The following is a 16,113-nucleotide window of genomic DNA, read 5'->3' on the forward strand; positions in this document are numbered from 1 at the left end:
AGAGAAATGTTTAGATTAAAAGATATCACGATTTTCCGACGCCAGGACGTGATATCTTTCAAAATCGATAAAAAGCGAAATTACTCTGAAATGGTTGAGAATCGGACCATGGACAATATGAACTTTTTTGTTCATTTTAGGGTGAAGAATCTACTGGAGAAGTTTGTAGCACGAGTAGCAATTCACCCTGTATATAGGTATATTGTTAAGCCAGTTTATATCCTTCAAAAAAGATGTCTAAAAAAAAAGATATGTATCAAAATTATTAATTGATGAAATAGGAGTTTATAGCATTTATCAAATCTATATTGAAATTAATGTATATTATTATACAATGAAAAAGGTAAAATATTTCAGAACAAATGTGGTACAAGAGGAATTGAACATAGAAACAAATTACCGATGATAAAAAAATATATTAGCAAATTCACCAAATTACAGAGCAACTTTATTGTTAAATAAACTATTCCCCAATGTATAGAACCTTCTGCAAAACGTAAATTTAAATATCTATTGAAAAAAATTAACAAAATGATAAGAAAAATGAATTATAAGCTTTTAATATGATTTAATTCATTTATCTTCGTAACGCTTACACACTCCTATAATAGTAAAATTAAAGTATAAAATAACAAATTCAAAATCCTGTACTTGATCAAACATTTAAATATATAGATAGTTAAGTATAGTCATTTATTAAAATATTTATTAACTATTTCATCAAAATTAATAGAAATATAAGTAAACATTAGGCAGCAACTCCATGCAAGGATCAACTAGCATGTGCTGTCTTGTGCGGTCTAAACTTAAAATAAATGTGTAATAAATCCAAAATATAAGTATATATCAATATGTCAATATATTATAGAATTTCAAACATTGTCAAAAATAATGGACAACAAAATGTTATCTTATCTAAAATCTAATTTACAGAACATTTACCCTGTACATTTGGGAGCAATGTTTACCCAGATTATGGTCATTGCTCTAGAAAATTCAGGAAGAGAAAATTTATGGTCTCGTGCAATTATTTTCTCGTAATTACACTCCCCCGTAACCATAAAACAGAGTAAACAGAATTAGAAAACTATTTTCGCTTTTATGTAATTGGATTTTGTATGAATTTTTATTATTGGTTTCTCTACATATAATAACAATTTACAAAACATATTTTGATCATTTGGGAGCAGTGTTAACTTACTTTATGATTATTATACTTAGTTCGTTATTCTAAAAACATCAAGAGAAAATCTATGGCTCTGCAGTCACTTTCTTAAGTTTCTTGTCCTGTAGCCTTACAACTTTAATTTTTATTTTATTTACAGTCTATATTTTATACACAAAAAGTAGTATGTTTAAAGGAAGGGCATTTTCCTTGTAACTTAATGTTGCTTATTTTAGCATAGCTTAACGCACAATGGTTTTATTGCTAATTTTTATAAGCACTCGATCTTTTTACTCAGTTTAAGCCTACAAAAGATCAGATGGACTGAGTTGAGTGATAGAGTGGGTGATCAGTTTAACGTGTGTTCACCGACACACACTAACATTTTATAACTTGTTAATTAAAATTATTAAATAATAATGTTTTAAAGCATAATTGGATATAGTTTTATTTTGTGTTTTGTTTTAAACAGAGCTTGTTGCCCTTAAGAAAGTGCGTCTTGAAAATGAGAAAGAGGGATTTCCTGTTACGGCTGTACGTGAAATTAAAATTCTGAGACAATTGAACCACAAAAACATAGTAAATCTGAGGGAAATAGTTACGGACAAGCAGGATGCACTTGACTTTCGTAAGGTAAATTTGAAATGCATTTATTACAAAAATTTATTGACTTGTAAGAGAAAGGGGATTTTTTTTTCTGAATGTATTGTAATACATACTCAATCCTACTCTTTGCTTTTATTAAATAAAAAGTTTTAATTGACCAATATTAATTTAATTTAAATTTAAAAGTTTTTCTAAAAGTTATTTTGATACTAAATCGGTTTTGTCTTTGGTACATTTTTAAATTTATTTTTACTTTTAATGCAGCAGAGATATGACCAGGTATGCAATTTTTACTCTGTAAATAACATCAGTGTCCAGTTATGACAATATAACTTCTTGTAATTAAACTTTTTGTTCCTGGATTGTCATTAATTGTTGTACTTTTAGGATAAAGGTTCTTTCTATCTTGTTTTTGAATACATGGATCACGATCTTCACGGGCTGCTTGAATCTGGTATGGTAGATTTCGCAGAACAGCACAATGCTAGTATAATGAGGCAGCTTTTAGAAGGATTGAACTACTGCCACAAAAAAAACTTTTTACATAGGGATATAAAATGTAGCAATATTCTAATGAATAATAGGTATTATCAAAATGTTCAATTCATACTTGTATTTTATTATATTATAATGAACACCTTTAGGGGTGAGGTCAAACTGGCTGACTTTGGCCTGGCTCGATTGTATAATGCTGAGGACAGGCAAAGACCTTATACAAACAAAGTAATAACATTATGGTATAGACCTCCAGAACTGTTGTTAGGGGAGGAAAGGTATGGACCAGCGATTGATATCTGGTCGTGTGGATGTATACTTGGTGAATTGTTCCTAAAAAAACCACTTTTCCAGGTAAAATATTATTTCCTGTAAATTTTTGTCACATAACTAAGCATATCAGTAACATTTGCAGCAGAGTAACGAGATGATGCAGTTAGAGATAATTTCAAGACTTTGTGGAACACCGACCCCCGCTGTCTGGCCACTTGTGATAGAACTCCCTCTGTGGCATTTGCTCAAGTCAAAGAAAATTCATAGAAGAAGGTTGAGGGATGAGTTCGCATTTATGCCTTCTTCAGCTCTGGATCTCCTGGATAGAATGTTGGTATTAGATCCAAACAAGAGGATAACAGCAGAAATGGCACTCAAATCAGCCTGGCTGAGAAATATTGTTCCAGAAAAGTGAGATTTTTGTTACTATTTTGTACATAACTTGCATTTAATAATTGTACCAAATGTTTTATTTTAATCAATTGGTATTATTTTACAATTTTATCTTTTCTTGGTTTTTCTTTTGACATGGTTTAAGTACATGAACATTTTATTGTATTTATTGAATGCTTAATTGCCGAAATAAGTGAACAATATAATGTCCCCTCGGCCAGCCTCTTCTGCGAGCTGGAAATATTACTGCCCAAATTTTGGCGGGAGTAGCTTTCGCTCAGCTATGCAGCAGGTTTCTTAGCCAAGCCGGGCAACTCTGGCGGGCATGATCTGAAGAAAATAAGTGTATAGCTAGGTATATAAGTGACTTCGTACTTGAACATACCCCATAGGAATTTGCTTTGGTGAAGCTCTTGGGAGGGCCAGTTTGACACTAGGGATGGTATTTGGGCTGGAAACAGATTGACACTGCCTTGGGTCCTTCCGGCCTTGCCTCCCCGGGTCGATCCTGTGGTATTAGCCAAGTCATATACATCACCACACCTTTACTGAGCTGCGTTCATAGAATTTAAATTGGAATTCGTAGTTTTGACCTCATCTTTACAGGCTAGTCTAAAACCAGTGAGGGCCGTTGATCCAGCTCGTGAGACTGTGCAAGCAATAAAGAATACTGTAAAAAAGCAGTAACATTGGGCTGGGTTATCTGAGAAGCTCTTGCGAGAACACAATTGAATGATTGCCCTCCGAAAATATGACTCAAAGATGATTGGCCATATCCATCTGACACGCTTTTGGGTCAAAACACCGAAGGTGTCTCGTTTGTAGAGAAAGGCTGTTCAGAGTGTCACATCTGATCGAAGAGTGCCTTGCCTTGGCCCCTTTTTCTTAATCAACAAAATTGGCTTAACCCCAATGTTCTACTTGTTTTTAAGTTTATTCTTCCTTGCTGTCATCCTATTTGTCAATGTTTATATCTCATCACATACATTTCATGCTGATTTTTTTTTTTAATTTTTATCATAGGATGGCACCGCCACAGCTTCCAACTTGGCAGGATTGCCACGAGTTATGGAGCAAAAAACAAAGGAAACAGATGAAAGGGCTTAATGAACAGCAGCAAGCTCTTCAAAGAGGCCACCGAGGCGATGATAACTGTGATAATGCTGGAGGGTATGTCTGTTCACGTCTAAAATGCATGTAATAGATGAAACCAAACTAGCTAGCTCAACTTCTTCACAATTTTTACTTTTTTTTTTCTCTCTCTCAATTTTTCTTTCACAAAGTAGATTGCATTGTGAACTAAGTAGATAATGTTTATTGCAGATCTCCAAATAAATCAAGAATAGATCGCCTTTGTCTAGACAGGTATTTTTTTATTTTTTATTTTATGTTCATTTTATTTTACATTTTTAAATCGAGCTTTTGCATTTCTCAGCACTGTTGTTGTTTTTCTTGTGTGTATGTGTATTGTGTGGGTCAGCATGTGATTATAATTGTAATGTTGACCTATGCGTCAACAATGTTTTGTATATATAATTTTTTTTTAATTATGTGGAGCTGAAATTTATGAAATGTGATTAGACAAAAAAAAGTATGAGAAAATAATTTCACAAGATCATAATATATTATATCCCTAGGATGACATTTGGAATAAATTCAATTTATATTTTATCATTTAAAAATAAATAGTTTATCTAACAATAATTCAAAATTAATATTAAATTTAACATCAATTTTAAATTTAGATTATACAAAGTGAAAGTTATATATTAAATGAGCTTGTGTTACAAAATGAAGTGAAAATCATACTTACAAAAGGTAGTAATGTTTAAAAAAAATGTTATGCACATATTTGTACTTAATAATATTAGTGAGTCTCCAGTCTATTTAAATTGTCTATATTTGAAACGTTTGTAAGATCAAAATTGAGTTAATGTATGCATTGATTATAATTAATAAACTATCCAAGGAAAATAGGAGATTATGAGGCACTCAGTGATTTCTAATACAATAAAAATATTCAAAAAAATAAAAAACCTGCTATATTTTTAACTTGCAATACAGTCCAAAAGTGGAGAGGAATAACAATGTAAACTGCCTAAAACGAATGGAGTTTTGACTGAAATCATTCAAAATGTTTCAGTTCATCCAAGGCACTCAAGATGGAAGCTGCTGGACTAAATTCCAGACGAGTTCCATACCACAACATAATGGCGCCCCAGGTTGATTCGCCTTGTGCAAACACACCTCCTGTTCCAAGGCCTGTTATCAAACCCAGTCCAGAGGATCTGCTTAATAAACAGCTTGCTGGGCTTTCTCATTGTCTGTCCAACAGTCTGCCAATTAGGGTTCACCAGCTTCTTGCTCTCCATTCCGATAAGGATGTAAGCAGTGTTTTCTTTGTAAAAAAAAAAAAGTTAACTGTATAGAAGAAAGGCTTGACATTATTTCTTTAGGGAAAGAAATTCTTTACAATTGAGGCAAATGCCAGCTTTCTCTAAATTTGCATAATGTATAAAAAGTAATAATTGCAGAGGGCTCAATCTAAACAAACACAAAGGATAATCTTAAATAACATAAATTAAATAACTCCATAAATTAATACACATATTAGGTTTTAGGTGGGTTTTGTCAGTAGTGACTAATAGTGTTCATAATTTGCTATTATAATTTACTAAGTTTTTCATTAGGTGTAATCACATTTACAAATAATAACTAACAATAAGCACAATTATTTGTTTATGTAGTTTTATTTTAATGTGTTAAGAACTTAACATTTAAAAAATTGTATATTTAAAGAGTTCATTGTTACGAATGATGTTACTAATCTTAATTGTTAATAATATGATTAATTTGTTATCTTCCCTTTTTAAACTATAATAATAAGAACTCCTAGTCTGAACGTTATTTCTTTATGTGAGTCCTTGTTTTGATAAGGAATCAGTCTAATCTGCATGCCCTGTACAACCAACTAATCATTTCACATTTCACTTTGATATTATTATAATTGTGATCAATAACGATCGTATATTTTAGGGAGATCCAGTTACACATCAACTAGTCGAAAGTTTACGTACAGAGTTAAGGACTGCAGCAAGTAACAATGGGAGTGGGAAACTTGACCCAAAGCAAATGGTGTTTTATCCACAGGGTATGTTAAAAATTTACCTATTTTTTGTGGAGACTCTTAAATCAGTAATAAACATTATAAAAAATATTTGAATTATTTTTTAAAAGGTGATGCTGTAAGTGGATCAAATATTTGTGGAACTCTATCGTCAGGGGTTCTAGCAACTGAAGGTGTGCGATTAACACTGTCAACCCTGATGTCAAGGTTCAACCAGACTGCAGCAGCAGCGGTTTTACATCCTCACAACAATAACTGAATTAATTCTAATTAAACCAAAACAAAAAATAGTTTTGTCTTTATAATTTGAACACAAGAAGAACTGTGATGGTTAGATTAGACTCCTCAATAACATAAAGACATTTCTTCTCGAGATTTTTTCCTGTTTCGAGTGATTTATTTGTCTGGTGTTTCCTATGGATTATAGCTGTACCTTTTATCCATTTATTCCTCCATTAGAATATAGATTATTTTGTACTTAACATTTACAACCAACAACAGAACAAAGTGCTATTTTATGTAAATATATATATGTTGAAATGTAAATAATACTTTAAGAATTTGCCAATAAATTGTATACCTTGTGGGGATAAATTTTTTTATTAGACTTAAATAGCTAAGTGGATGTGTGGTTACTCTTATTCGTCGTGCCTAAAAAAATTCAATTTTATTTAGAAACTTAAATTTTTACACTGAAACTAATCATATCTTAAAAACTGAATTTATTGGTCGCAGAAATTCTGTCTACATGCCTTGATCAATTTTTAATTGTTAACTTACCAACTGTTTAACTGGGGCTATGTTTTATTTTCTTTTGTAAACAGTTCATTTATTTTACACATCCAACAACAATTGTGTATTATGGATTAACTATAAATTCTTATATGAAATATGTACATATGTATAAAACATAAGTTATTAATATCAATAAAAAGAATATAATATAAATTAAATTTTATGAAGTACCAAATAATGAGAAATAAATTGATTTGAGATAGTTCATTCCTGCTTTTTTTCTGTTCTTTATAAGTTACCTGTTTTGACGGAAAAATACTGAATTTGTTTTTTAATTGACCTAGTTATTGTTTGCTAGAATAAATTATCTATATCCATGATTTTTTTTATTATTAGACTTGTAGAGAAATAATATAAAATCTCTATAAAAATCAAAAAAGGCATGTTTCAAACACTTTTGTTTCTATTTAAAACAATATATATTATATACATATTTATTTCACTGAAAAACCCTTAATTTTATCTTAAATGGAATGAGTATGGGCATAAAAGGTCCTATCTATGAGCACCACATGGCCTTGCAACCACTGCAACCATGTTTCAAGCCAATTACCAGCCATGGAAGTATGTTCATTTGAAATCTTGAGGGTGTGAAGAGAATGTCGATTATGGAGTAGATTGGAAACAATAAAACGATCATCTCTAAGGGATAGTGCTCACCCATTTGAGGATAGGCCATACTCGATTGACACACAGAACCATTTTTAGGGCAAACCCTTTGCAGGTGTCCCACTTGCAGAGGGTTGCTTAGTGTGTTGCATTAGTCGAGGAGTACCGCGCTCCATACAGGGAGCGAGTAGGCAAGGCACCTGATATAATGGGCACGAGTGGGTACATACACTGCTATCGAGTGAGGTTTGGGAACATCCTCCCCAACCCTCACTGTTAGTTTCTTTTCTTTGTTTAGCTCCAGTTTGGGAGCTATTTCCTGTAGTCATTGTACAGTTTTGCCATCTTGACAGTCTAGGACCATCATTCCTGGCCTGAAGTGTATGCCTTCAAACTGTATTTTGGCTTCCCATCCTTTTAGAATTTCTTCTATGAGGGTTTCCTCTAGGTGGGTCAACTCTTCCATTGTTAAAGTTACCAGAGGGTATTCCTCCGGTAGCAAAGTCACTCTTATGATCTTTGCTGCTCCAGCGTAACTTACGCTAGGAGCAGCCTCTCTGGCTTTAGACTGTACCTGAGGAGGAGTGGAAGGCTTTTCTTTCTTGTCCCTTCTCAGTTCCTTAGGGGTAAGAGATTGCTCTCTTGCCCTCTTACTGGATGATTGTGCCTCCAGTTTTTCTTGTTGGATTTTAGCCTTCCTTTCGTCGGCTAATTTCCTTGCTTCTTCGGGTGTTTTCCCCGATTTTATAGCCCTTAGGTACCATTTAGTCATAGCACCACTAAGACCTTTCCTGAGAGGGTCGTCTTTTCCGCCTGGTTCTCCCAGCTTTGGTAGTTCGGCAGAGGCTTTTTTCTTACCTTTCGGTTTCCCAAGAGGAGGTCTATGTCTTCTAGTGTCGCTACTTGAAGGTAGTGAACCTTTCATTTGAGTGGTGTTTAGTTTCCCACGTAGCGACTAAAATTTATCTTTAGAAGGGAGAGGTGGTCTCTCCTTTGCTTCTGAGGACTGAGTGTCCATCTGGGGGTTGATTCCCAGATTACTTATTGTGTTTGGAGCAGTGGAATCCTGCTCTGGGTTTTGTTTTTTCATTTACTTTGATCATTGAAATCCCACGAGTAGCTAGGGAACTATAAGGTCTGCTCTATCAGAGCCCCGCATGATGGAGTAAGGCTAAATACTCTCTGATGTCGCCCGGTGTCAGAGAGGCTCCGTTCAAGACAGCCACATTAACCCTGGCTGCCAATGAATCACTCTGCACGGAACGCATGACACCTTTGATTGGGGTGGATGCTGTTTTCTGTCAAGCCCAAGACTCTTTTTAGGGGGATGATAGGATAGAGGGAGAGGGGTTGGTGGTAGGAGTCTATTTAGTGAGGAGTGGTTAGGAAACCTACCTCACTTGGGGATAGGACACCAGAGCCCCTTTAGCCTTTTCACACCATTCATCAATGTGAATCCCCCCCGTCAGGACGGCGACGAACGTTTCCCGGGGTTCACTACTTGGAAGCGGGGTTGGTCTTTGAACCCCTACCCAGTTCCCATTTTTAAGGGAAACGGGGTGTTTCTCATCTGTAAATATTGACAATATAATTTATTTATTTTACATACGGGCAGAGCCCATTTAATACTTGCAAGGAAAAAATAAACTAGTGAAAATATACATAGATAGAAATTAAATTGTACATAAGTTTTTTTAATAATATTAACATATTAGACTGAAAATATTGCAAAACTAATCAAGTTACAATTGCAAATATATTATTAATGATAATAAGATGTGAGGTTTAAAGCCTAATATCCTTAGGAATTTTATTCTGAACCTTTTCTATTTGATTAATATTTGAACTAGTATAGGGAGACCAAATCGAGCAGCAATACTCTAACTCACTTCTAACAAGGGAATTAAAAAGAGTTTTAAGTGAATTTATATTTTTAAAATGTTTCGTGTTTCTTGAAATAAAGTCTGTTTTATACAATTTGAGGCATATGCCTTCTATGAGAGAGTTAAAAGGGAGAGAGGAATTAAAAATTATGCCCAGGTCAGAGATGACTTGATGATTTGATGGACAACTTTGAGCTGTTCACCTTGAAGACAGTAATTTACAGAGGGAGGAGACTTGGAACGATGAAACGGAAGAACAAAACATTTATTCAGATTGATAACTAGGTCATTCCTGGAACACCAGACAGTGAAAGAATCTAAAGAAGTTTGAAGGCAAGTAAAGTCAACATCCGACGAAAGTTCATTATAAATTTTTAAGTTGTCTACAAACAGAAGGAATTGCTCATCATGAAAATTGGATTCAATGTCATTAATAAATAAAAGGAAGAGAATAGGGCCAAGGTGAGAATCTTGGGGAACACTAGAAGGAATGTGAAAAGGAATAATTAATTTTAACAGTGTGTTTTCTATTAAAAAGATAGCTGACAAACCAGTTAAGTATAGGCCCACAGATTCTAAACATTTTTCATTTTCCGTATAAATTACATCGATGCGGGAAGATTTATTTAATGCTGAAATTATATAATTCATAAAAACTGCTAAGTTTGAGAGAGTTGATCTACCAGGTATGAATCCATGCTGTTGAGGTACAATATATCTGTTTAAATTGTGAATTTTTTCATATATTTAGCTTTCAAGGCTTTAGGAATAATGCATATCTCTTATTATTCATTAATAAGAAATAATGTATTTTAGGAATAATGTATGTATAGATAATATATATTATTATTGTGTAGCTGTAAAGTGTTTATTTGTGTATAGTTATGTAGTTGTTTGCACGAGTGAATTAGTAAGGACTTTACTTCGGTACCCAAACAAATAAAAAATAAATAAATAATCCGAAATAAATAAATAGACCAGTTAATGAGAGAACCATGTATTTCAAGAAAGTTATTTTCGAATAATGAGACAAATAGTATTTATAAATGTAAACAATTTTCCAACCATATGGGAAAATTTAATGTACATTATTTCATGTAATTAAGGACTAACTGGGCTAATGAATATCTAATATATTTGAAAAATCTATGTAGGTCAATTTTTGGCTCAAGGCAAAAAGGCTTGAGTATCTTAAGAATATAGTAAATATTGGAGGCTGATGCAAGCAATGTTTACAATCGATTGTAATTATAAAAAAAATAATAAATGTCAATTTAGATATTTAATTGAGTTTTAATAAGAATAATGTCTTATAATAAAATTGATCTGTTATGATTTGGACACAATAGGCTTTGGCGCTAGGATTACAGATTAGAAAGGAGAAGGTTCCCAATTCAAAACAAATGTCAACGGACTCGTGGAGTGTGGACTGATCGGTTGAAAAGTAAAACTTAACATTTAAAAATTTAATTTTGTTTATTTTGACATGGAGCCCTCCGTGAAAAAGAGAACTCCATCAGAACTGCGGAACATTTGGAATTCAATGTTCATCGAGGAAATATACACATTGCACGAAGATGATGAAGTCCAAGGTGTTCTCATGCTCGTAGAAGGGACACTACTTCGAATGAAACGTTAATTTAAACTCAATTATACTGATTTTCTATTTTAAAAACGTTTTTATAAATTATTTGTACTGTTAATTTTAGAATTTGCCGTCGATTGTTCAAAGATGAAATCCTTGCACAAACAGGTGTCAGTAGAGTTGAAACAAAAAGAAGAAGAATGTTCTATTCTTAAATGTAAACTTAATAGGTAAGAATAGCACCTCTCACAATTTTTAATTCAATGTTTAAACAAATGTATGGTGTTTAGTGAATGAGATTATTTGGAGATAGTGAGATGCGGTCTGGTTTGATATAGGTTTTAGAAAAACATTTTCTTTAACGTGCAAACGTTTCGATCTTTATTGAGATCATCTTCAGGGCCTGGGATTTATAAACATTGTTTAAATTATACAAATGCATGTAGGATGTGAAATAAGTGAATTTATATAATGCTAGAAATTTTAAACTCAATCCAAGTATTTGCACTCACTCAAAATGTTTTTTTTTTTTCTGTGTCGATGTGTCATTATTGGGTGTTGTGTTTGTATTTTGTAAATTAATTTAAGTCTGACATAATTTACAAAATCAATTGTCTAAACTGTCCGGCAACTTACATCGGAAATACCTCCCAATATCTGGATAAGAGAGTAAAGCAACATATCTATGACTGCAAAAAAACCCAAACAAAATCCTACAGCACTGGCTACCAACCATTTTGAACACCAACACAATTTCAACTTCAACAATCCAAAAATATTACACACAGATCAAAAATAAAAAATAAACGTCTTTTTAGAAATGGTTTACATCAACAGAGATAAGCACAGCATCAATTATAGAACAGACACATTTAAACTCAGTTGCAGCTGTGTATAGCTATGTGGTGTTCAAAATGGTTGGTAGCCAGTGCTGTAGGATTTTGTTTGGGTTTTTTGCAGCCATAGATATGTTGCTTTACTCTCTTATCCAGATATTGGAATGTAATTCCGATGTAAGTTGCCAGACAGTTTAGACAATTGATTTTGTAAATTACGTAAGACTTAATTTAATTTACAAAATACAAACACGACACCCAATAATGATACATCGACACAGAAAACAAACACTTTGAGTGAGTACAAATACTTTGATTGAATCTAAAATTTATAGCATTGTATAAATTCACTTTTTTCACATCTTACATGAATTTGTATAATTTAAACAATGTTTATAAATCCCAGGCCCTGAAGATGAACTCAATAAAGATCGAAACGTTGGCATGATAAAGAAAATGTTTTTCTAAAGCCAACGTCACACCAGACCACATCTCATGATCTCCGAATAATAGTTTAAACAAATATTAATAAAGAACCATTTCAAATTAGATGGTTCGTATTCTAGACGTTAAGTTTTGAAAACTACCTGTAAAGACTGTTTAAAATACCACTTAACATTGTAAGGTCCTTAGATCTAGAGGTTGCCTTGGTCACCTCATCTGCCTTTTTGTTACTCTCTAGACTTATTTTGTCCAGTACCTAGAACCACTGTTTTGCCAAGACCCCTCGATTCATGGTATTTCTTCAACAAGAGCACCACAAGAGGGTTGATCGAGGACTTGTCACAGACATTTGCGTTATAATCAACTTGCAAACATTAATTCTTTAAGTCGCTGCACAATAACGTCAAGAATATAAATTAAATCTATTACAGTTCGTGGTCCGTTTGACCGTAAATTAAATTAAAGTCAATCCTGTCATACAATGATGGAACAATCAAAATGCTTAACTACCAGATAACCAGAAAAGTTCATGTGGATTTTCATTACCGTTAATGAACATTTCTATTTTTATTAGGTGATTACATCACATAATACCAAAGGAAAATGCATCAATTCATAAAAAACATTGTTTTTGAACACCTCACTATTATAAATTATAAAATATTTTCTTTCATAGCTTCAAAACCAATAATTCATGCGTTCTTATTGTATGAATTTAAGTTTGGTACTAGGACAGCTGTGACAGCTTGTGAAATTTGTAAAGTGTTTGATAAGGAAACAATAAGTGAGAGCATTGTTCATAAGTGGTTCAAATGGGTTATTTCATCACCAAATGCAGTACAAATTTTAGCTACCTTGGCCACCCTAAGACTGAGCTTAAATTCATACAATAAGCATTATCGAATTATGCATTTTGAAGTTATAAGAAAGAAAATATTTTGATAGGCTATGTGTGGTAGACATACCGACATTTACTTTTAGACCAACATCCACATACTTGTAAAGTATGTAGAGAAAGGTTGCTCGATTCCCCCACTTAATTGAAGGGTGCGATTCCTTGACTCCTAACTTTAATTACAATATTCTTGACAAAAATCCTTAATTAATTGTAATTTAATTACAAGTTCATCACCATGCAGGCCTTAACAAATGTCACAATAAATATGAATGGTGATATTTCCTTGTGGGTTGCAGGGTGATGAAATTGTCATTTGATCCTCATTGATCATCTTGGTCTATCTATCCACACTGGGTTGGTGTTTTGACATTTCACCATTTGGGTGGGATTTCTTTGATTGATGGTGCCTTTGGTGAGTTGTTTAAAGTTTATTGTTCTGGTCGAAAGAGGCACCAACTAAGAGAATAGGCAGACCAAGATGATCGGTAAAGATCAATTACAGTTTAATAAAAATATCACATGCATATTATTGTGGCCTTTTTAGGTTAAAATCTCCATGCAGAAAATGTACCCTGTTCAAGCGTGAATTGTTACGTGCAAAACAAAAACAAGCGGAAGCACAGAAGAGAATGAATTCGATAGCTAAAATATTGAACCTTGGGGACAATCTTGATTCTCCAAACATGGAAGGGAAAAATTCAGCTATGAATTTACTTTCTCAAATGCTGCTTGGGAACTCACCAAAAAGGAAAAAAATATGCCTTGAGGTAAATAATTTTGCTTTGAAAATGGAAGTTAAATTGTTTGTATATAAATTTTACTTGTGAAGGATTAGAATTTAATCAAAGTTGGGCTAAAGAAAGAAAGCTTGTCGAACTTTTTGTACCTATTCTGAGGAATCAATTTAAAAATTGAATTACTTAAAAAATCTAGTCATTAAAGGTTTTTTTTAAATATCTGATGTAAATTAAATAAATTATAGGTAAATTGTATATTTTAGGAAGAAGTTTTGGTCCAAGAAACTGCTGATATACTAACTGAAAAGGTAGAAAAGAAAGGAAATGCAATAATCCCAGAAAGTATCCCTCCTCCTAGCCCATTAAAATCAATAGATAATTTCAAAATACCTTCACCTATGGTAACTACGTTTGTATATAAAATTTTGCACAATGAATATAACCTCATTTTTCTGCAATTTGTTTAGAAACTTGCAAGTGAAAGCCCTAGACAAAAAAATTCGGAGAAAACTTGCAGCTCGTCGCTTCCTTTAATGAATACCCCTAAGAAAACTGCAAAGAAAAACCTCTCGCTCGATTTTATATCTAAGAATTCCGATGAGGAGGACATTATAGACGAGTCTCCTAAAAAGCCTCTTTTGTTCCAAATCACTCCTCCTGTTGTAACAAATATTGAGATTGACTGTGTTGAAGAAACTCCGAAGGACAAGACTCAATCTGTCGATAAGAGGATTAATGATGTGTCAACCAATGAAAAAATCATTAGTGAGACACCAACGAATAAAACAAAGGAGGCCAGATGGTTGTTGAAAAAAAAGAGCGGGGTTAGCAAAGAAATAAGCAGCCGTGGAAACCAACTTAAGCAATTAAAATTAGGAATAAGTGTGAAAAAGGAGGTTTCTTGTAAAGAATCAAAACATGACGATGAAGAAATAATAGATAAAAGCCCTTGTTCTGCTCCTAGGTAAATTTTATATTTACATTATTAAAAATGTGATTTTATTAAAATTATATATTAAAAATTATTACTGTTTTAGGAAGTTGGGTTTATCTGAGAAATCAAAAAAACAAGATTTCGATTCACTCGTGTTCAATCCTTTGGCCTCTAGCACCCAAAAAGAGCGTTGTAATACAAGCTTTGATAGGTTGTTAGCAGTAAAAACTTCTGAAATATTTAGTTTTTAACTAATAGAAATGTTTAAGGCCTCCTAATTGGGAAGAATCATCAAGCGTTGGTTATGTGTATCAACAGGGAGCTGTTCGTAATAAAGCAGAGAGGAAACAGCTAAAAGGCTGGGAATGTGAAGAATGTGAAAAGGTAAGCATTAAATTTTTTTTTAAGTAAATTAAAAATTAATTTTCCTAACATAAAAGTTTAATTTGTTTAAATTATCAAATTGGAAATTTTTTTTACTTGTTTGTATGTTTGCATTGAAATAGATAGATAAATATGTTCTCTTTTTAGTATTATAAAGCACTCGGGGATCAGCTCAGCCCAGCAAAAATTCAAGAAAGGATTAATGCATGCTCAAGACACAGAAGTAAATTCAATCCAAATATTCATCAAACACCACCAGGTGAGGTTTTCCATAAATTAATTTGAATACATTATTCTATGGGTTTTGTTTTGCAGAATTTTGGAACCCTTTGTTTCCTGATACTGAATCATTAAGAGCACAAGGACTACGTCTTTCCATCCGAGCGCCAAAATCCAATTGATACCATCTACTGTTTTGTAAATAATATATTTGTTAATAATTCAAAAAATAGTGTGTATCATTGTATTAATTAGTCAAATGGATTATTTTGTTTTACAATACTAGATTGGTTTTAAATATAACAAAAAAATGCTGATATATCAAGCAATTTTGCCTTCATGGGGAACTATTGCTAAAAAAATTTGACTGTTGATCTCATGCGCAATAATATAATGAATTGTTTATAATTAATTGAAAAATAAAAGTATGAATTGTTGATATCATTTTTGTATATATTCAAGTTTTGATTTACCTACATTAAGAAATATTAAAACAAAATAAATATTTATTTTTATAGTTTTTATTGGGTCTTGATTAAGTATTAAGCATTTTTAAATTGGGTTTTGTTTATTAAATATTTCCGTTATTTAGTTATTTCTCGATAGGTTCGTTTTAAATGTATGCATGTTTCTTTATATGACACTGTCCTATCTACAGGCCTGTCCATTGTCAAAAATAGTTGCTAATGAGTACTGAGTTAGCGAGTATATATTAAGGACTTTAGATCAT

At 32.6% G+C, this 16,113-nt stretch overlaps 3 protein-coding genes across 9 annotated transcripts in view; 2 read left to right on the forward strand and 1 right to left on the reverse strand.

The window, feature by feature from the left end:
* LOC106669300 (cyclin-dependent kinase 12) overlaps positions 1–6,653 on the forward strand; it is an 18,265-nt gene extending 11,612 nt beyond the window's left edge. For 6 of the 7 annotated variants that reach the window (XM_024228689.1, XM_014398685.2, XM_014398676.2 and 3 more), the window contains 9 exons: positions 1,638–1,798; positions 2,159–2,355; positions 2,416–2,620; positions 2,682–2,950; positions 3,956–4,102; positions 4,256–4,297; positions 5,076–5,316; positions 5,969–6,083; positions 6,170–6,653. In XM_024228689.1, coding sequence (XP_024084457.1) covers positions 1,638–1,798; positions 2,159–2,355; positions 2,416–2,620; positions 2,682–2,950; positions 3,956–4,102; positions 4,256–4,297; positions 5,076–5,316; positions 5,969–6,083; positions 6,170–6,318 — 1,526 coding nt within the window. In that variant the 3' untranslated portion in view covers positions 6,319–6,653. The remainder of the gene's footprint in view (positions 1–1,637; positions 1,799–2,158; positions 2,356–2,415; positions 2,621–2,681; positions 2,951–3,955; positions 4,103–4,255; positions 4,298–5,075; positions 5,317–5,968; positions 6,084–6,169) is intronic. The other variant, XR_001340918.2, reaches the window with a different exon arrangement.
* Positions 6,654–7,788: 1,135 nt separating this feature from the next.
* Positions 7,789–8,388, reverse strand: LOC106666557. Its single transcript, XM_014393840.1, has one exon. The coding sequence runs from the start codon at positions 8,386–8,388 to the stop codon at positions 7,789–7,791; it is 600 nt and encodes a 199-aa protein (XP_014249326.1).
* Positions 8,389–10,712: 2,324 nt separating this feature from the next.
* Positions 10,713–15,798, forward strand: LOC106670737. The gene is made up of 9 exons (XM_014401320.2): positions 10,713–10,980; positions 11,056–11,161; positions 13,654–13,876; positions 14,110–14,247; positions 14,314–14,810; positions 14,884–14,991; positions 15,050–15,164; positions 15,312–15,423; positions 15,480–15,798. Exons 1-9 carry the CDS (start codon positions 10,833–10,835, stop codon positions 15,563–15,565), a joined length of 1,533 nt encoding a protein of 510 aa, XP_014256806.1. The 5' UTR covers positions 10,713–10,832; the 3' UTR covers positions 15,566–15,798.
* Positions 15,799–16,113: the final 315 nt, after the last annotated feature.

This window comes from Cimex lectularius, unplaced genomic scaffold (assembly GCF_000648675.2).
Source record: "Cimex lectularius strain Harlan isolate CLEC.00 unplaced genomic scaffold, Clec_2.1 scaffold147, whole genome shotgun sequence".
Taxonomy (NCBI): domain Eukaryota; kingdom Metazoa; phylum Arthropoda; class Insecta; order Hemiptera; family Cimicidae; genus Cimex; species Cimex lectularius.

Coding starts and splice junctions, on each gene's coding strand:
- LOC106666557 (XM_014393840.1), bottom strand. CDS start 8,388: ATGAAAGGTTCACTACCTTCAAGTAGCGACACTAGAAGACATAGACCT.
- LOC106670737 (XM_014401320.2), top strand. CDS start 10,833: ATGGAGCCCTCCGTGAAAAAGAGAACTCCATCAGAACTGCGGAACATT. Junction 14,811..14,883: donor AGCCCTTGTTCTGCTCCTAG/GTAAATTTTATA, acceptor TTACTGTTTTAG/GAAGTTGGGTTTATCTGAGA. Junction 14,992..15,049: donor TGTAATACAAGCTTTGATAG/GTTGTTAGCAGT, acceptor GAAATGTTTAAG/GCCTCCTAATTGGGAAGAAT.